This window comes from Chenopodium album, chromosome 15 (genome assembly GCF_948465745.1).
Source record: "Chenopodium album chromosome 15, dcCheAlbu1.1, whole genome shotgun sequence".
Classification (NCBI taxonomy): domain Eukaryota; kingdom Viridiplantae; phylum Streptophyta; class Magnoliopsida; order Caryophyllales; family Amaranthaceae; genus Chenopodium; species Chenopodium album.
The window spans coordinates 181271-202309 of NC_137848.1; the positions used below are offsets into that span (position 1 = coordinate 181271).

Here is a 21039-nt window from a genome sequence, read left to right on the forward strand (position 1 = left end):
TCAGGTCGGGTCGGGTTAGTTCGAGTTCGGGTCATTTTCGGGTCAATGATTTCGGGTCAACTTCAGGTTACGGGTCGGGTCATTCGGGTCGGGTCAATCGGGTCGGGTCAGGATTGCCAGGTCTACTTACCGTGCATGGCACGGGTCCTAAAGTAGATTTAACTAATTTCTCTCACCTAGTGGACCCACCATGATCATATTTTATTAATTTCATATTCTCTCTCCTCCAATTCTCTCCACTACTTTTGCTTTTTATAATTTTTTATTCTTCCACTTGGTCGCCGTCGTCTTTTTCGCTCGCTCACCGACACGGCGACACCTTTTATTTCACCCTCCATTGTTCTAGACCATCTTATGGACCACATCACTGAATGATTTCGCCGACCCTCATTTCATACTCTAAACCACATCAATTTCTCATTACGTCGACCATCGGCCTTTCATTTCCTCTCAACCACCTTACTCACCTTATAGCTACCATCGTCGACCCTTGCCTTAAAGCCACCTTACTCAGCTTAAAGCCATCGTCGTTGACCCTCGCCTTAAAGCCACCGTCGTCGACCCTCACCTAAAGCCACCGTCGTCGGCCCTCCATAGTCTCTTCTTGCAAATATTCACCACCACCAAAAGTACAATTATTTTTAACTTTAGAATTCGAAATTCAAAATTTTCCCTTGCGAAATTTTCAGAGTGACATTTTCAAAACTATTAAAGTTGGACCAAGTAGGCCAACTGCTTCAGCCAATAAAAACATTTGTCTACGTATAGTCTATGTGTACCCTTTTCGGTGAAGAATTCAAGTTTGACGAGGTATTAAAAAAATGAGGCATTTACTATCTTGACACTTGGAAACCAAATCACATTCCCGGAATCCCGGTAAATTAGTCAAGAACGAAGAACTTCTACAACTACTTGTGAAGATATCACTGTACATAATTACCTTCAACAAAAACGTTCTAAGCAAGGGTATTTCGGTAAAATGGCAGCAGCCAAATAGAAGGAACTGGCAACTGGGTTGATGTGGTCTTCTCTGGAAAAACAACACAAATACAGTCTCTAGAACATCCTACTACTCTGTATCATAAAACTTTCTGGAATCATCATAATTCCATAAACCCTTCTTCTTCTTTCTCTTTCCTCTCAATCAATCAATCTAAAACCCTTATTTCTCCTGAATTCAGATTTTCAACTTCATACAAACGATATTCGTAAAGTCCAAAAATGACAGCCTCTGTGCTTCTACGTTCAGCTCTTCGCCGCCGAGATTCTCTCTTCTCTATTGCTGCTCATCGTTCGGTACTTTTCGTTTATCTTTTCTTACTTTTTATTTTCATTTTAAGCGTTTTTAGTTGATTATTTTTGTGTGATTTGGTGTTGGTAGGATGATCAGATCGTGCAAATGGGTGTACATTTTTCTTTTCTTCAAACTTCCCATATAATTTTATTTAAATAAATAATAAAGAATTTTGGGTTAAATTTTAAAAAAATTGTCGTTCTCTGCGTTTTTGTTTAATGTTTTTGTCGTGATTATACTTGAAAAAACTATTTTTAGTGTATTTTGATTAAGGTGATGAGCTGAGGAATGCCCGGTTCATAAGGGTACGTTCATAATTGGGACATTTTTGGGATGTTTTGGAAGTTTGATAGACATTGTCACATTGTATTAGATGATCACTTATAAAAAGTACTTCCTCCATTCTAGTAATATTGCAACAATTGAAGTTTTGCACTATTCAATACTCTTGTTTGACAACGTAATATGATTAAAATATACTACGCAGTCACGTGAGTTCTTGTTAGATTTGTGACATAGAATACTTTCACAATATCAATTTTTTATAATTTTAACTCTTACACAATTATATATATTTAACATAGAATACTTTCACAATATCAATTTTTTATAATTTTAACTCTTACACAATTATATATATTTAACATATAAAATGTGTTTTGGGATGGGTATATTCATCCTTGTTGCAATATTATTGGAGCGATGAAGTATATTACCATTGAATATGACTTATTTCTGGAACGTCTTAATCATATTTCATGTTTTGAGTGTTTTGACTAAATAAAAAATTGTTTGTGGTGTGCTTAGTGTTACATCATTTGCTGTCTCCTGTCTACTGCAATGAGAAAGGTATATGTAATTCATGAAAGTGGTACATATTGTCCTAATTCACTAAAAATAGTTTGTTAATTGCATTACTGTATCCAATTATCAATTATGTCCTGTACTAGTAAATTAGCAGTGGGCTTGATGTCATAAGTTGTTAAATGTGATTCTGATCTTGCTATGTTTATGATGCTTCCTAAGGAAATATGCTTGTTTGTTATACAATATGACTACAATAGTTACAACTTACTGTTATCCCTATTACTCTTAGCAGTTCACTAGCAATCTGAGTCCTTCATTGTTTTCCCCATCTTTGATCAGTAGGTGTACGAGTTTGACCAGGCCATTCAGGTATGTACTCGTTCTTTCCTAAAAAAGCTTAAAACTTTGAAATTTGCCGTTAGTGCATGTTTGTGACATTAATATGTTATTGTGCAGCTCAAAACCTGCTAGTGATGAAATTATTGGCATTGATTTGGGTACTACGAATTCATGTGTAGCAGTCATGGAAGGAAAGGTTGGTCTTCTGTTTCCCTTTTCGTTTATTGGTTCAGCTTTTGGTCAGTTAGGCTTGCTATCTGCTTATAACTTGATGATATTGAACTTCTTATGCAGAATGCTAAGGTGATAGAGAATTCTGAAGGAGGTCGAACAACACCATCAGTCGTCGCCTTCAGTCCTAAGGGGGATTTACTGGTGGGAACCCCTGCGAAAAGACAAGCTGTGACAAATCCACAAAATACCTTTTTTGGAATAAAGCGTATGATTGGAAGGCGTTTTGATGATCCTCAAACACAGAAAGAGAGCAAGATGGTTCCTTTTAAAATAGTTAAAGCCCCTAATGGAGATGCATGGGTTGAAACCACTACTGGACAACAGTATTCACCGAGCCAGATTGGAGCATTTGTCTTGACTAAGATGAAGGAAACCGCAGAGTCTTATCTGGGGAAGAACATCTCTAAAGCTGTAATAACAGTTCCTGCCTACTTTAATGATGCTCAGAGGCAAGCAACAAAAGATGCTGGAAGGATTGCAGGTCTTGATGTCCAACGAATTATTAATGAACCCACTGCTGCTGCACTTGCATATGGTTTGAATAACAAGGAAGGTCTCATAGCAGTTTTTGACCTTGGTGGTGGAACTTTTGATATTTCTATTTTAGAGATATCTAATGGCGTCTTTGAGGTATAGTGTTCATTTGCATCTGGCTTTGTTGTTGTTTTCTCTCGAGGCTAGTTGGCTCAATGTGTTCTATTTTTCTCTCATTAGGTAAAAGCAACCAATGGCGATACCTTCTTGGGAGGAGAAGATTTTGACAATGCCTTGGTGGAATATCTGGTTAGTGAGTTCAAAAAATCTGATGGCATTGATCTCTCACAAGACCGATTAGCTTTACAAAGGCTTCGGGAAGCTGCTGAAAAGGCGAAGATAGAATTATCATCTACCACTCAAACAGACATAAGCTTGCCCTTCATTAGTGCTGATGTATCTGGTGCAAAACATTTTAACATGACATTAACAAGGTCAAGGTTTGAAAGCCTAGTGGAAAATTTGATTGCTAGGACTAGAGACCCATGCAAGAGTTGTTTAAAGGATGCTGGAATATCAGCTAAAGATCTGGATGAAGTCCTTTTGGTGGGAGGAATGACTCGTGTTCCGAAAGTACAAGGACTTGTTAGTGAAATTTTTGGAAAGAGCCCTAGTAAGGGTGTCAATCCCGATGAAGCAGTTGCAGTTGGTGCAGCGATTCAAGGCGGTATTCTTCGAGGAGATGTCAAAGAGTTACTTCTATTGGATGTAACTCCACTTTCTCTTGGTATTGAAACCTTGGGTGGTGTTTTTACAAGGCTCATCAATAGAAACACTACCGTTCCAACAAAGAAGTCTCAGGTAAGTTCAGCTAGTGCTTTCCTCAATTTCCCGTTAAATTTGCTTAAATAAGCTGGAAGGAAAACACATGATCTTTTGGGGCCCATGTGCTGATAAATACACGTTTGATTTTTTGTTTCTCTTTGTTGTGTTGCTTTTTTACCAAAACATGACAGATAGGATTTCTTTTTCCCCTTCTAAATTGATCATGTGTATTAAAGCTGATTCATATACATTGTTAAAAAAGAGTGGTAGATAATTTGCGGCTTTGGGCCCTTGGTGATGATGCCTTTTTAAATGACAATCATGTACTACAAAATGAGATTGTAAAAACCATGGGAATATTTAGTTAAGGGCTTGTTCTGTTCACCTTATTTTCACTTATTTCAGGTGAAGTTCAAGTGTTACCCAAGGTCAATTTATAACTAAAATAAATTTTAATAAGGTCTTATAAGTTTAAGTAAGTTCAGATAAGTGCTTAACTAAGGGGTTTATTTTTTTTTTTTTTAAGTCTCTTGAAGAATTAAAGGCACACCTCTTTTGTTTAAGTGTGCCTCAAAGCTTTTTATTTTAAGATGGGATCACTCGTTTACACTTGGTTTGCTTTTGTGCTATCCTCTGAGTTGTATAGAAGTGTATAAGGAATTTGGAATGCTAATAATCTTTCATCATTCTTGCTTGTCTTTGGGAAATTTTTTTCCCTAATCCTATCAATTAAGGATCGTTCCTCTTTAGTTTGGAAACATGTCTGTTCTAGTGTGAGCAGACTTCTGGAATGATTACCAACCTTGTGAAATGTGTGTCATGCTGGCAGGTGTTCTCAACAGCAGCAGATAATCAAACACAGGTAGGAGTCAAAGTCTATCAGGGTGAGCGTGAAATGGCGTCAGACAATAAGCTCTTGGGCGAGTTTGAACTACAGGGGATCCCACCGGCACCAAGGGGTGTTCCACAAATCGAAGTGACATTTGACATTGATGCTAATGGCATAGTCACAGTCTCTGCGAAAGACAAGTCAACAGGCAAAGAACAGCAAATCACCATCAGGTCATCCGGGGGATTGTCAGAGGCTGAGATTCAGAAAATGGTTCAGGAAGCAGAGTTGCATTCTCAGAAGGACCAGCAAAGAAAGACTCTCATTGAGGTTAGGAACAATGCAGATTCCACTATTTATAGTATTGAGAAGAGTGTGTCAGAGTACAAGGATAAGGTCCCTGCGGATGTTGTCAAGGAGATAGAATCTGCTGTGGCGGATCTTAGGGAAGCTGTGCAAAAAGATGATGCTGATTTGATCAAGTCCAAGATTGATGTGGCTAATGCAGCTGTTTCTAAGATTGGACAACATATGTCTGGTGGTGGTGGTGCTGATGGGGGTTCTTCTGGCGGGCCGCAAGGTGGTGGGGATCAGACTCCTGAAGCAGAATACGAGGAGGTAAAGAAGTGAGCCTTTTAGTGTGCCGGTGGTAGAAACCTTTTGTAGTTCATCATTCAGCAATATATGTCCCTCTGTCATTCTGTCCCTGCAGGCAGGTTTTTGTAATTATTTTTACTGAGTGTTTAGTTAGAAACTCTTGGGATGCAATCTTTTACAGCTGTTAACCCATCAATGATAAGTAAAAAATAACATAAAAGATTTGAAAACTGTAATCTGTGTTTCTTTTGTTGCAATACTTGGCTTAAGCACAAAAGTTTAATTTATATTCTCATATCATCAGTATCCGTCCATAAAGTAATACACTAATCCCTTTTTTGAAAAGATTTTCAGGTTTATACTTTAATCTCTTATATGAACCCTCTCGCTTAGGCTTAAGCACAAAAGCTCAATTCATATTCTCATATCATCAGTCTCTGCCCACCATAAAATACATTAGAAAAGATTTGTCCCCAAATCAAATATGATTTTAACAATGACATATTAAGAACAAACACAATATAATAGACTGATTTTTTTTTTCTTTGAAATGTACATAATATGTGCCCAAATCATATTATGTATACATGGAGTTGTTAGCGATCCTCCTTTGGAATGAAAGTAGGTAAGTAGTCTACTATTGTCGGCTTTGTCGCTTGTTCTTTCTTATTTTCAAATTACGAATATAAACTTGGCTAATTGACTACATTGGTATACAAGTATTACCTTAGTAACATGTTATAAAAGTTAATACCTTACTGACAAATTGGTATAAAAATTATCTCCCGCAAAAAATTAGTGTTAAAGTTAACAGTTTGAGATAAATTGGTGTAAAATGTAACAATTTAATTTTGTACTCCGTCCGTCTCATAATATAATTCTCATTTTTCTATTTTGGAGATCTAAAATATTGTTTCTGTTTCTATTTTTGAATATTATATAAAGATTATTATACTATCACATTTTAACTTTATTCATTATACTTTCAGAATCACCCTTGAATTTTGCACATGTCGTGAACTTTTTTCCACTTTATCTCTCTAACTTTTTTCTATAATTGTACTTTTCACTTTTATTGATGTAGTTCATCTATTTTTTTTTTTTTTTATATTTCTTAAATACCGTGAAAAAACACAAACAAGAACTACATTATGGAACGGATGAAGTAGTTATTAGCGGTGTTTGTCATGACAAGGAAAAAGACTAAACCATAAGTGTATCGGTTGAAAAAAAAACAACTAAGAGTAATCAATTTCAAAGTGATACTAATGAGAATTCCCAAAAAAAATAAATAAATAAATAAAAATAAAAATGAAGAAGTAATGTCTTTGTAGTCATGAAAAAGGAGTCATTTCAAAGTATGGTAGTACAACTAGTACTGCTTTCCTTTGATGACCAGTACAATGAACCGTTGTACTAATGTACTTATTTTTGGAGCAAGATAACAATTGCCTTCGCTAGCTAATTACAACATATACGCCCTAACGCCCATGTAATGATGTATTGATGTAACATACGTTATACTCCGTATACATTTTTTATGATCTATGTCATTGTCATATACATGTGCAATTGTGCATGCTGACGTATATTCCTATAAATTAAGACGATATTTGTAATTGCATGTATTCTATCTGTTCTAGTTTATTTGCAACATTTTGGCTGAATACGCTTATCGATCTATATGTTTGACTATTGATATCTTTTATTATATATTTATATAAGTTATAAAAAATTTATATTAAGAAACTATACATTAAAATAGACCCAATAACATCTTACATGATTACATTGACTATTATATAATAGTTAAAAAAGATGCTCTAAGAGAGATGTGTGAATAGTGCAAAAAGTCAAACCATTACGAGTAATTTGGGACGAAGGGAGTATATGTCATTGTCATATACAAAGTTAATTGTGAACTTCAATTCATAAGTTCATGTATTTTGAGTTTTTGACACCAATATACTACCCACTTCATTATTATTACTAGTATTATTATTATTATTAAGTTTTTGGATTTTTTTGACAGTTACCATCTACAATTATTGTTGTTTTAGCAATACCACCTATATTTTTATTTTTTTTTTTAAAAAAAATAATAATTTACCACTTATTATTTTATAAAATATCAAAACTTTCCACCTACTTGGCTCTAAACTGAAGTGTGATGTTTCAAAAAAAAAAACTAACTACCTTCTCACCCTATTTCCCTCCTTTTGTTTCTTTCTCTCTCGATTTCTCATTTTCTTATGTTGTACTCCTTTTAAAATGGGGAAAAACTTCATATTAAATTACATGTTCATGTTAATTATTTCACGAATTGAAGTTTTTTTTTCCCAATTTTGAAAGAAGTACAATGCATGAGAATTAGAAATCGAGTGAGAAAGAAAGAGAGGGAAAAAGAGTGGGAATGTAATTAGTGAGTCCCACACGACGTCACATTTAGGGCCTGTTCACATTTATTGAATTGAGCTGAACTGAACTAAACTGATTTGAGCTCAACGGAATAGAGCTGAAATGAATATTTTATAAGAGAAGGAAATTAGAAGTTGAACTGAACTAATTGGAGCTGAACTGAAGTGAAATTAAGCTGAAGTGAACAGATCCTTAATTTAAGAGCTTAAAAAAAACTGTAGGTGATAATTGCTAAAATAGCTGGAATTATAGGTGTTAATTATCAAAATTTTCTATTTTTTTTAATTTTTTTTTATTTTCTTGTATGTAGTCCACTACATAAATAATTCAGTATATATATATATTTTTTTCATCTATGCTTATAGTCACTTACTCATAGTACTTGCACATGATACTAATAGGGATGGCAATCCAATCCGAATCCGACCCTACTCTGCCCCGATCCGAGGTAAAAATCCGCTCCGAGTCCGAGAAAAAAGTAATCCGAGTTCGACTCCGTTAAAATAATCCGACTCCGAGTCGGAGGAGGGTCGGAGTCGGATCTTAAAAAAAATCCGAGAAAAAAATCCGACTCCGACAAATGTCCGACTTTGACGGATTATCCGACTCCGACTCCAATAGATAGTGGATTTTTGTGTGGGTCATGGTGGCATTGGGTGTGGGTTGTCAAGGCCCAAATAGCCCAACATCTCAAAGTATATTAAATAATGTAAAGGAAACTCGGAGTCGGGTCGGATCGGAGTCGGAGTCGGAGGTCGGATATTGAAGTCGGGGTCGGATTTCGGAGTCGGAGTCGGAGTCGGATGTCGGATTTAACATCCGACTTCTTGTCAGATCGGAGTCGGATTTAGCATAATCCGCTCCGAGTCCGACCCGTTGCCATCCCTAGATACTAAGATAGCCGAAAAACGATATAGCTCATGATTAGGCCGTATGAAGTAGCAATTCCTATCCTAAAGTACATTTCTCGGAACGAAATGAGGGAGAGAGTAGATATAATAACATACACCTTTTATAAATCTTTTGTTGTGAAAAATCACCGTATAATTTATTTATTTTGTTAAAACAGATTTAAAATCAGAATTTTTTTACAAGAATATATCTTAGACCGGTTTTATGGGAATTGACTTAGTTTCCCGACGTTGACCCTCATGTGAAGGTCACGTGCCGAAACTCTTCCTTTCTTTCCCCCCCCTTTTTCCTCCAATTACTTTCTCTCTTCACAACCTAGCCAACCCAGCTGCCGACACCACCGCCTAGCTAACCTAACCGCCGACACCACCACCCACCAACCTCACCCTCACAGGTCATCCAAATCATTCTAAACTCACCATGTACACCATCCATCACCCTCCAAACCACTATACCCACCATGAAAACAACCTTAAAAAACCATAAACATCTCCACAAACACCCCTAATTAGCGAGGGGAAACCCTTAACACCCTAAAACAAACGAATAGAGAGAGAAGAAGGTTGGTAGCGACTTTTCCCCCTTTCATGCCTCCAATTAAAAACCCTAAAATAAGGTAAATAAAAAAACCAACGAAATTAACAATCTATTTTATTAACTTTAACAACTTGCCTTCCTCAAAATTAGGTTAATTGAGGTTCTTTGCAGCAATTTGAGCAAAACAATGGAGCTTGTCCCTTCAATTGATAGAATTCAAGGGTTGCTAGGAAGAACAAAGGAGAGAGAAAGTGTGGGAAGAAAAGAAAGGGAGGGATATTTTTACGTGGGCTTTTCAGGTGGGCTGTGATGGCGGATGGGGTTGGCTAGGTGGTGGTCTCGGTGGTTTTGAGGAGAAAGAAAGAAAAAAGAAAGGTTAGGTTTTAATTAATTCTAAGCGAGTATGTGACCCTCATCCTCACATGAAGGTCAACGTCAAAAAGCCGGGTCAATTCTGTTTCGGGGTTTTTTGTGATTCCCTCGGATACTGGTCACGCTCTGCTGACAAAGACTCGGACACCTGCAAAATAACGAATATTCCGGTGTTCGGAATATTCGCCTCCGACGCTCAAGTTAGTGAACGGAAACGGAAAAGGCTAGAGAGAGAAAGTAGAGAGAAGTTGGAGCTCTTTAATGCTCTATATTTATGTTATGTCCCAATCCACCCCTCCCATCATAAATGATTGGGGTATTTATAGGGGTGGGAACATGTACCCCTCTAGGGTTTATGCCCTAGAATTTCGTGACATGATTGGCTGCGCAATCAGAGGTCGCCACGTGTCGTGGGGGGCGCCGTTTTACGGCTTTCAAGGTTTTCTCGGGATTTGGGCCTGAGGTCATCAGGGCCCTTTTCTCATTCTGATTGCAGCATTGGGGCATTTAGAAATGGCTGACAGGTGTCACCATGACAAGTGGACACGTGTCTCACTCTCATAGGGCCACGTGTCGCCTGTTTATTGGGCCACGTGTCACCATGAGATTGGGCCACGTACCTGGGGTATTTTTACCCTAAACATTTGCCCCTCAGAGGGGGTGGCTCGTACACTTACTGGCCGCCTCCTCTGATCTTGCGCTCTGGACGTCCTGGTACTCTGGGTTGGGTTTGCTTCCCATATGCCCTGGACGTCCATATACTTTTGGCTCAAGGCTCTTTTTGCTACGTGGACGTCCATATATTTTGCCCTAGACGTTCTCGTAGTCTGGAATGAGCTTGGCTTTTTGCTTATCTGGACGTCCATACTTTGTACTGGACGCTCTCGTACTCTGAGAGGCTTAACCTCTGAATTCATGTGGTCGTCCACTTGTTTCAAGCTGGACGTCCTTATACCCTGGGAGGAGTTGATCTCCTAACTGCCCAGAACGGCCACATCAATGAGACTGGACGTTCTGATACTCTGGGAGGAGTTGATCTCCTAACTGTCCAGAACGGCCACATCAATGAGACTGGACGTTCTGATACTCTGGGAGGAGTTGATCTCCTAACTGTCCAGAACGGCCACATCAATGAGACTGGACGTTCTGATACTCTAGGAGGAGTTGATCTCCTAACTGTCCAGAACGGCCACATCAATGAGACTGGACGTTCTGATACTCTGGGAGGAGTTGATCTCCTAACTATCCAGAACGGCCACATCAATGAGACTGGACGTTCTGATACTCTGGGAGGAGCTTATCTCCTAACCACCCAGAACGGCCACAGCAATGAGTCTGGACGTTCTGATACTCTAGGAGGAGCTTATCTCCTAACCACCCAGAACGGCCACAACAATGAGACTGGACGTTCTGATACTCTGGGAGGAGCTTATCTCCTAACCACCCAGAACGGCCACAGCAATGAGACTGGACGTTCTGATACTCTGGGAGGAGCTTATCTCCTAACCACCCAGAACGGCCACCTATCTTCTTTGGGGTAATCTGGGCTTCCATGATTTCAGACGTACTTCCTGGCTTTCTAATCATGCTTCGTACGTCTGAATTCCTGTTTTAGACTAAACGTCTGAGAACTGGGCGGACGTTTTTCCTCTTAGATTTTCTCAAGTTTTGGAGACTAAGTGTTGAAGGTGTAAAATTCTTGAATTTTCCACTTATTTCAATTCACTTTAACGTGCCGTTAATTGTTCGTCTGGTCTTTTTCACAAGTTAACAGAACCCTAACGTCGTCCTGGCCCTTTCTTCGAGTAATTTCTCAAGAAATTACCGTTTGAATGTTTAGGCGGGAAAAATGATTTTACCATTTTACCCCCATGAATTCATTCTATAAATATGGGGAGTGAATTCTCATTTTCACACTTTATCCAATTGTGAATTCTAGAGAGAAGGCAGAGCATTCTAGTGAGAGAAAGTTACTTTTTCCTTAATCTTCAAGAGCGCCGCCGTGAGTTTGAGTTTTCCGGTCAACTTTCAAGAGCTTCACCACCACCTTCAAAGTTTTCAGAACGTACTGAGGTAGGCCGCCTACATTTCCTTTTTTTATTTTTTCCTTGTTTTATCTTTCTTTTACTTCAATTCTGGATCCATACTCGGCTTCGTCCGACTCTTCTCATGAGGCCGGCCGTTCGCCTGGGACTGAGGAATCTAGAGTGGACGGAGAAGAGTTGTCTCCTCCTTGGAGTGAGTCTATGCCTGATGCGTACATACTCACCCCCACTTATTCTTCTCTGTCCCAACAGGCAATGGCTAGAACAATGCGTACGCGCGAGCTTCACGCGGCCAGGAACCCAGACGGGAGTCTGGTTAATCCTAGGGTCCCTTATGACCCTAGTAACCCAAGTACAATGGTGGAGACTGACTCCACCACCCAAACAACGACCGCCTCCACTGGCTCCCATCATTTGGCCGTGGAGGTCACTTCTTCTTTCGAGGAACGCCTTCAAGCTGAAGGCGCCTCGTCCGCCCCTGCTCCGGAACTTAGGTTCCCTCATTTCGCCAGCTCGGTCATGGATGGGGTCGAGCTGGTAGCTTGCAAAGACAACCCTTCCGATCCTGGGGCGGACGCTTCTGGTTCGTCCGTCCCCACTTCTTCTCAACCTCAGCCTCAACTGGGTGGGGCGGACAGACCCTTAACAGGAATCTCAATCCGCGAACCGTCCGCCCTGCCTATTCGCAACGCCCCTCCTTCGGGAAATGAGGTGGACGCTGCCAAGGATAAAGGCAAGCGTCCAATGTTCGAGAAGGACGTTCCTTCTTCAATGGGCGTTCCAAGCTCAAGGGGCCGAAGCTCGGCCGAGGCAGCAGATTTGGACAGAGTGCTGTCTTCGGAGTTTGGGAGTGCCCCTTCTCACCAAGTGGAAGAAGAAGAAGTTGAGAAAGAGGCCGTGGGTGAGACGGCCGAAGGCGAGGCGGCGGCCGAAGAAACTGTCGCCAACATAGATAACTTCAGGGACCCGTACGCCTGTACAGTTGGGGAGACAGCCCTGAAGTTTTTAAGGAAGGATTTTGAGAAGTACAAGGAGTCCCTCCATTTGGGGGAGGGATTCGAAATTCAAGTCCCCAGGAAGGCCATTGCTGTGGCTACCTGGGATGAGGAGAAGCCGCGCAAACGAGCGTTTTGCGTCTACAGGGCCGCCTTGGATGTGGGGCTCTGCTTCCCTCTTCACCCATTCGTCCGGACTGTCCTGGACGAGTACGACATCGGCCTCTTCCAACTGACGCCAAACAGTTGGTTGAACATTTTTGGGTACTTAGTGACGTGCATCGCTAAGAAATTTACGCCAGACTTTGCGGTCTTTTGTGAGATGCACTCACTCACCCGGCTTGAAAAGGAAGTGGATGGTTGGCTCGTCTTGAGTGCAACCAGGGATTACATGGTCGTGGTCGACCGTGTCAGTAAGTGGAGGGACTGGAAGCACCGCTTCTACCGTGTCAAAACTCAAGACGCGGAGTTCAACCTCCGCATGAACAGGTGCCATCCAGAGCCTATTCAACTCGGACGCGGAGACCACAAGCCTGACAAGCCGCCCATCCACCCAAGCCACGAACACCAGCTCGAGTACTTCAAAGTTAATCGAGTCAGGCGGGGCAACAAAACTGAACGGGTCCCTAGCCATTGGGTTCCTCTTGCCAATTGGCTTAGGGACCCTATCTTCATGTCTGCGTATGGCCTGTACCAGAACATGCCCCAAGGTGGACACTTAGATATATAAACTTTTTTGTACGCACATAGAGTTTTGTAGAAAAATATTCTAACACTTTTGCTTTTTGTTTTTGCAGCGGAGGCGTACGCTATGCTTGACTTGGCCCAAAAAGCAGAGGTTGAGATGTCCGAGGTGGACTTGGCCAGATACAAGGCTCGTTTCAAGATGTACGAGCAACTCAAAGAGGTAAACACTTAGTTTATTTTTTGAATTTCTCATTCCTTAATGTGTCCGTTCTGCTACATTGGGAGGAACCTACTTCCTGAGTTTGCACGGACGCTTTATGTCCGTTCTCATTCCTTACTGTGACCGTTCTGCTATATTGGGAGGAACCTACTTCCTGAGTTTGCACGGACGCTTTATGTCCGTTCACGCATGCTGGAAGGGAGCTCCTTTCCCAAATCGCACGGACGCCATCAAATTTTTCTAACTTGGTATTTTTGCAGACCTCCTCCTCTACCCCGAAGGCCAGGCGGAAGCAGCCGGCCACGTCCACTCCTGATGCGAACGCATCCAAGAGGAGAAAGACGGTTGCTTCCAAGCCGTCTTCTCAGGCAGCGGCAACGGCAAAGTCGCAGACTGCTACAACGCAGTCTAAAGGAGAACAACCCCGGCTGACACAAAGCGGGGCCTCCAAGCCCATGGAACCTGTTGCTGATCAGGTCCATGAAGAGTCCGTCCCTTCGGACGGTGGGGATAAGTTAACCCCAGAAAAAATGACCGGTCGCTGGATCGGGACGATGCTGGTCAACCAGCCGTCCAGCGATGCTGATGAGGGTCGTCCGGATGAGGGGGAGGCTCCTTTGCCGCCTCCTCCCACCAATCTTTCTCCTCCAAGCTTCTCCACTGGTTAACCTTCTTCTTTCTTACTTTTTTACATCTTTATTTACTTGTGAATTTTAGCTAACTCTTCTTACACGGTCGTTCGCAGATATCTCAGAGGAGTTGCAAATGAGGCTGCCCGGCCAGTCACTGACTGGCGCGGACAGGAAGGCCATGCGCGAGGCCATGGTTCGCGCGGTTCCCCAAGCGCAGCGTGATAAGCTGCGGGGAATCAATGAGGGCTTCCTCGGCCCTATGCTCAACTGTACTGCTGAGGTACGTCTCCTTTTCTCTATACCTTTTCTTTCCAACACTTAGCAAATTCTTCTATATTTGACTAAGTTTCCTTCTTCTGTCCGCAGCTCTTCCTCCGCCTGAACGCCTTCCTTGAATGGAATGATAAAGAGAACGAGCGGCTGAAGCAGGCTTGGATCGAAATCAGGAAGGCCGAGGATGCTGTAACTGGAACGGCCGCCGTCCAAAGGGTACACTTTGAGACCCAAATAACCGCGATGTCCGACAAAGCGGCGCGGCAAATAGAGGACCTAGTCAAACTGGGCAAGGCACTCGAACAGGAGTCCTTGGCCAGGGAGGCCATGAGGGTTGAAAGGGACGAGGCCGTCCTGGAAAAGGAGAAGTGGAAGCTGGGCTTCGAGGCGTCCGAAGCCTTGAAAAGTGAGCTGAAGTTGGCCCAAGCCAACCTTAAGTCTGCTCTAGATGAAGCGGACGCGCTGAAGGTCGAGGTGGAGACCTTAAAGAAGTCCATTGCGGACTATGAGGAGCAACTTAAAACTCCTCGGCCGATCAGCGTTGAAGAAGTCATCCGCATCGAGCAAAATGCTGAAGACAGGCTTAAGGCATACTTCTTTGATGCCTTCAACTTGATGGTGGACGAAGGTGAAGCCGCCTATTACGAGGAACGCTTCAAGAAGCGGCTTCAGTACGTCTGCCTTAAAGAAGAGGCAAGGAAGGCCGGCATGCCTCCTCCAGAACTAGTAGTTACTTCCCCCGAGTCCGGAGAGGACGGGGATGAGGAGGAGGAGGAGGCGGACAAAAAGGCTGCCCCGGCCAAGGACGCCAAGACAGCGGAGGAGCCTGCCACAGATAACACGGCTAAGTAGAGCTCAGGTCCTCCAGCAGCCGTCTGCTCAGCTTTCCTTTTCTTTTCAGCTTACTGTGTACTTAGCTTATTTTGTACTTCTCTTTTTTTGTTCTTCTTTTGAGGCCGCCTGTTCGAGCGGTTTTGTAAACATTTCGGCCTCCTTTGTGCGGTCTTATTAATGAAAATTTGGTCCGCCTTTTGAGCGGCTTTTACTTCTGTTTCATACTTAGCAGTTTTTTGCAAATTTTCTGCTTTTTGCAAGTTTTCCGTACGTCTCAATATTATGCCTTTTCGTACGCTCCTAGGGGTATGCCCCTTTATTCGGTGTTCGCCTAGTCCATTCTCTAAGTGGTTTGATTAACTTGGTAGTTTTTATGCCTTAAAAGGGTATGACGACTAGCAAGTTAATCAAATCATAGTAATGATTGCCCTTGGACTAGGTGAAGCACCGAATCAATTTAGTTGGCCGTTCGGCTATCATTGTACGAGTAGTCCGTTGAATCTATCGCTCGGACGCACCCTAGAAATCCCAAGTATTATCTCAACTTAGAGATTCCTTGCTCGGCCGGGCTAAATGCCTAGGTATGCCCTTGCCCTATTTGTAAAGGACACTTGTTTTCTACACAAGTTCGGAATACCTTGCCTCAATCGTCCACCTAAAGTTGGGCGAACGCATTGATTAAATCAGTTTTTTTTTTTTTTTTTTTTTTTTTTTTTTTTTGGTGTGGCCGAATTGCTATATTGGGAGCAACCTTGCTTCCTTTTCACTTCGGCCATTTATTAAGAATGGTAAGCCATGTTGCCATATTGGAAGCAACTTAGTAAATCATTTCATTCGGCCTTTAATCATAAATAACAACAAATAATTCAATAATGCCTGACTTTTCATTAATTTTTGTCATAAGTACATTGTTGTGGCCGTATGGCTTTAATTACAAGGCTCGGTCAGTAGACCTAGCTGTATAAACAGCTTTTTGGCTAAGTACTTAAAGAAACAAAACTCAAACATGATACTTCTTCAAGTTATCAGTGTTCCATGTCCGTGGGATCTGACGGCCATCAATTGCCTCAAGGCAATATGTGCCGTCTCGGACTTCTTCCCTGATTCTGTACGGCCCCTCCCAGTTTGGAGTCAACTTGCCATCCTCGTTGGCACGGCCAACAGCTTCCATTTTTCTCAACACTAGATCCCCCATTTTGAGCGGCCGCTTAGACACTCGGCGGTTATATGCCCTTGTCATCCTTAAGCGATAAATTTCATGCCTAAGCACCGCATTGCCCCTAGCTTCTGGAAGGAAATCTAGGGCGGTCTTCATGGCCTCCCAATTGGCCGATTCATCATAAAGCATTACCCGCAAAGTGGGCTCGTACATTTCAATTGGGAGTACAGCCTCAGCTCCATAGACCAAAAAGAATGGAGTCTCCCCTGTAGAACTCTTTGCTGTTGTCTGTATGGACCATAGCACATTGACCAACTCGTCTGCCCATAGGCCGCCTGCCTTTTCAAGCTTGCGCTTGATCCCATTTGAAATCAACTTGTTATAGGCCTCAACTTGACCATTGGCTTGGGGTCGGCCAACTGAGGCAAAACAATGAGTAATGCCTTGGTCTCCCAACCATTCTTTGAGTTGACGCGTCTCAAACTGGGGTCCATTGTCGAACATCATTGACTGAGGTACCCCATACCGAGTGATTATGCTTTTCCAAATGAAGGCTGACACATCCGTCCATTTAATGCCCCGGACGGCCTCAGCTTCAACCCATTTAGTGAAGTAGTCTACTGCCACTAGTACATATCGTCTCTGGCCGGATGCAGGAGTATACGGCCCCAAAATGTCCATGCCCCATTTGGCAAAGGGAAGCGGACTACTGATGGCTGATAGACTATTTGCTGGACGATGAATAAGGGTTGAAAATCTCTGGCACTTGTCACATTTTTTCACCATTTTCATGGCGTCCGACTTCAGGCTCGGCCAGTAATGTCCCAAATGTGTCGCCTTTTCAGCTAAGGCTCGTCCTCCAATATGCGAACCACAATGCCCCTGATGAAGGTCATCCAACACATCATGCCCTCTTTCAGGAGTTATACATTTAAGGTAAGGCTTCACAAAGGCTCTTTTGAATAGCTCCCCATCTTTCATCTCAAACCAGGCCGCCTTCCTCTTCAATAGCCAACTCTCTTTCGGATCGTCCGGAAGTATTCCATCCCTTAAGTAGGAAATAATTCCGTCCATCCAGGTTGAACTTCTATCTATTATCTGAACGGGCTCGGCATCAATGCTCCTTTTTTCCTTTACTTCCCAAAACACTGATCTTGGAGTATCACATGACGCCGAGGAAGCCAATTTGGAGAGGGTGTCCGCTTGATGATTCTCTGAACGGGGAACTTGCTTGAGAGAAAAAAAGCTCTAGGCCTTCGGCCTCATTTTTAACTAGCTGCATGTACTTCATCATGGCCGGCTCCCTGGCCTTAAAGCCACCATTGACTTGGTGGACTATTAGCCGGGAGTCCGAGCATACTTCAATTTTGGTTGCCCCGGCCGCTTTACACATCCTTAGGCTGGCCAACAATGCTTCGTACTCAGCTTCATTGTTTGACGCTTGGAACTGAAACCTTAACGCGTACTCATACTTGTCTCCCTCAGGAGATTCACATATAATACCAGCGCCACACCCGGTCGCTGTTGCACTACCATCCACAAACACTTTCCAGACTTGGTCCCCGGCCGGCTGAAGATCAGGCCGTGTCATTTCAGCTAAAAAATCCGCAAAGGCTTGCCCCTTGATTGCCTTCCTTGGTTCAAACACAAGATCAAAACCTCTGAGCTCTAAGGCCCACTTGAGCATGCGGCCACTTGCCTCTAAAGTTGAGAACGGCTTCTTCAAGGGTTGGTCTGTATAGACCACAATTGAATGTGCTAAAAAGTATGGCCGCAGCTTCTTTGATGCCATGTACAAGGCCAGGCCAAATTTTTCAATTGGGGGGTACTTCAGCTCAGCATTGTGAAGTACATGACTGATAAAATACACCGGGACCTGATGGCCGTCCCTTTCAGCAAGAAGGACGACACTTAGAGAGTGTTCGGAGATGGCAAGATAGATATATAGCTTCTCATTCTTGAGCGGACTGACGAGGCGAGGCAATGTATGCAAGTGATTTTTCAACTGTACGAATGCTTCCTCGGCCTCCTTTGTCCACTCGAACATGGCTTTCTTTTTAATGGTTTGAAAAAAGTAACGGCACTTATCCCCTGATCTTGACAAAAATCTTCCAAGGGCTGCTAAACAACCGGTCAGTCTTTGCACTTCCTTGATTGTTCTTGGAGACTTCATGTCAAGGACGGCTTGAATTTTTTCAGGGTTGGCCTCGATTCCACGTTGATCAATCAAAAATCCGAGAAACTTGCCGGACTCAACACCAAATACACACTTCTTTGGATTTAACATCATCTTATGCCGCCTGAGTTCGGCGAACGTTTCTCGTAGATCCTTGAGATGGTCGGCCGGCTCTTTTGACTTGACAATCATGTCATCAATATATGCCTCCATGTTCCGGCCGAGCTGGTCTCTAAAGACTGTATTAACAAGCCTCTGAAATGTAGCAGGAGCATTCTTGAGGCCGAATGGCATAACCTTGTAACAGTACAACCCCTGCTCGGTCACAAACGCTGTTTTCTCTTGATCTTCTTCCCACAAAGGAATTTGATGGAATCCGGAGTATGCGTCCATGAAGCTCATAAGGGCGTGTCCGGCCGTAGAGTCAACCAAACGGTCAATCTTAGGCAAGGGGAAGCTATCCTTAGGACACGCCTTGTTCAAGTCCGTGTAATCCACGCACATCCTCCAAGTCCCATTCGGCTTTTTCACAAGAACTACATTGGCCACCCAATCTGGGTAAAAGCATTGCCGAATGAAACCGGCGTCCAGCAGCTTTTTTACCTCTGCTGCGGCCGCCTGATTCCTCTCCTCCCCGTGATTTCTCTTCTTCTGGCGGACAGGCTTTATCAAAGGATTCACGACCAACTTGTGCACGGCCAGGTCAGGACTTATTCCTGGCATTTCACCAACTTCAAATGCAAACACATCTTTGAATTCCCTTAACAGCTGAACCAACTCATCCCCAAGCAATTCCAAGGCTATAGTGCCGACACTAACTGTCCGTTCTGGGTGGTTGGAGTCAAGCACTATATCCTGGTGGCTGCCGGCCGGCTGGGGCCTCAACTCATCTGGTCGGCCGACAGTCATTAGTTGCTAGGCTTCTTCTGCCCTGGTCGCCTTACGCTTCTGGCCGACCTGGTATGCTGGGAGTGAGGTTCCTTCTTCCTTAATCTCGGACAATTTTGGGCCGCGTGTTGTTGGCTTCACGGCCAGCTGATTACATTCCTTAGCCATTTTCTAACTTCCTTGAATTGTTCCAATTTTTCCGTCCGACCTTTCAAACTTCAGCAACATCAAATGGGGCACTATGACCGCCTTGGCTGCATTGAGAGTAGGGCGGCCAAGGATTACATTGTACCCAGTCAACTCTTTTACCACAAGGAAACGGACGACCATGTCTCTTCCTTCTCCCTTCTGCCCGAAACGGATGGGAAGGTCAATCCGTCCGACTGGATGAATGATATTCCCCCCAAATCCTACTAAGGGGTGAGTTATATCTTGGAGAGCATCTTCTGGGAAGCTTAAATTCCTCAAGGCAGAGAGACTTATGATATCGGCCGAACTGCCCGTATCAATCAATATCCGTCCCACCTTCAAATTTGCTATTTTCATTACAAAGACCATGGGATCATTGTGCAAAGCGCTGACCTCTCCACGGTCAGCCTCACTTATGATCACTTCAGGAAATGGCTCGACCTTAACAACGTCCATTTGCACATATTTGACAGGTTTCGAGCGTCCTGCTTGATTCCTTTCATGGTAGGGCCGCATGAAGCAAAGCCTCCTGATATGACGGCCACAAAACCTGAATCAGTGCTATTCCCATCATCTTCCTTGTCATTCTTCTTTTCACTTTGTTGCTTTTTCTCGGACGTGTTGTCTGTCCGCTTGAAGGTGAATTTGGACTTGGTCACATAGGGTTTCAGCAGACCCTTGTCGGCCAACTTATCCAACAGTCTCTTCAAGTTCATACACTCATTCGTGTCATGACCCACATCCTTGTGGTAATGACAATACTTGTTTTTGTTTCTGTACTGGGCCGAGCCTCTCAAAGGCTGAGGCTTCTCAAACTCAAACTTGTCTTTTATCTCCATCAAAATGGAGTAACCATCCTTGTTGAAATCATACTGAGGCTCGTATGTCTTGCTTTTCTTTGACTTGGGTTGCTTGTCATCAGCTACCCAGATTTCTTTTCTTTTGTTTCCTTCCTTCTTTCGACCGACCGAGTCTTGCTGAGAAGATTGCTTCTTCTCAGCCCCCTTGGCCGGCTGTTCTGATTTGGTGAGCGAACAAAAATCCGCGGCCTCAATATAGGCTTCGGCTTCCCGCAATACACCTGCGTATGACCGAATCTTTTTTCTTACTAGATCAAACTTAAAACCATTATGCCTTAATCCCCGGAGAAATTCTGAGTAAGCCATTTCGTCCGGAAGATTATGAATTTGGGCTTTTTCTTGGTTAAACCTTTGGACGTACGAGCGTAGTCCTTCATTATTTCCTTGGACAATTGTAGCCAAGTTGAGACTTGTCTTTCTTGGTGGGATGTTGTATGAGAAGT

At 42.9% G+C, this 21039-nt stretch overlaps 1 protein-coding gene across 1 annotated transcript; it reads left to right on the forward strand.

Annotated features, from left to right (window-relative positions):
- Positions 1-1040: 1040 nt before the first annotated feature.
- LOC145581451 (heat shock 70 kDa protein, mitochondrial-like) lies at positions 1041-5650 on the forward strand. Its single transcript, XM_081638455.1, has 6 exons — positions 1041-1296; positions 2394-2470; positions 2558-2636; positions 2735-3304; positions 3389-4009; positions 4803-5650. The coding sequence occupies exons 1-6, from the start codon at positions 1222-1224 to the stop codon at positions 5430-5432; spliced, it is 2052 nt and encodes a 683-aa protein (XP_081494581.1). The 5' UTR covers positions 1041-1221; the 3' UTR covers positions 5433-5650.
- The last annotated feature ends 15389 nt before the right edge of the window (positions 5651-21039 follow it).

What these genes read in the sequence shown, in the direction of transcription:
- LOC145581451 (XM_081638455.1), top strand. Translation starts at nt 1,222, where the DNA reads ATGACAGCCTCTGTGCTTCTACGTTCAGCTCTTCGCCGCCGAGATTCT. An exon ending in AGTTTGACCAGGCCATTCAG is followed by an intron (nt 2,471 to 2,557) that starts GTATGTACTCGT and finishes GTTATTGTGCAG; the next exon opens with CTCAAAACCTGCTAGTGATG. An exon ending in TATCTAATGGCGTCTTTGAG is followed by an intron (nt 3,305 to 3,388) that starts GTATAGTGTTCA and finishes TTCTCTCATTAG; the next exon opens with GTAAAAGCAACCAATGGCGA.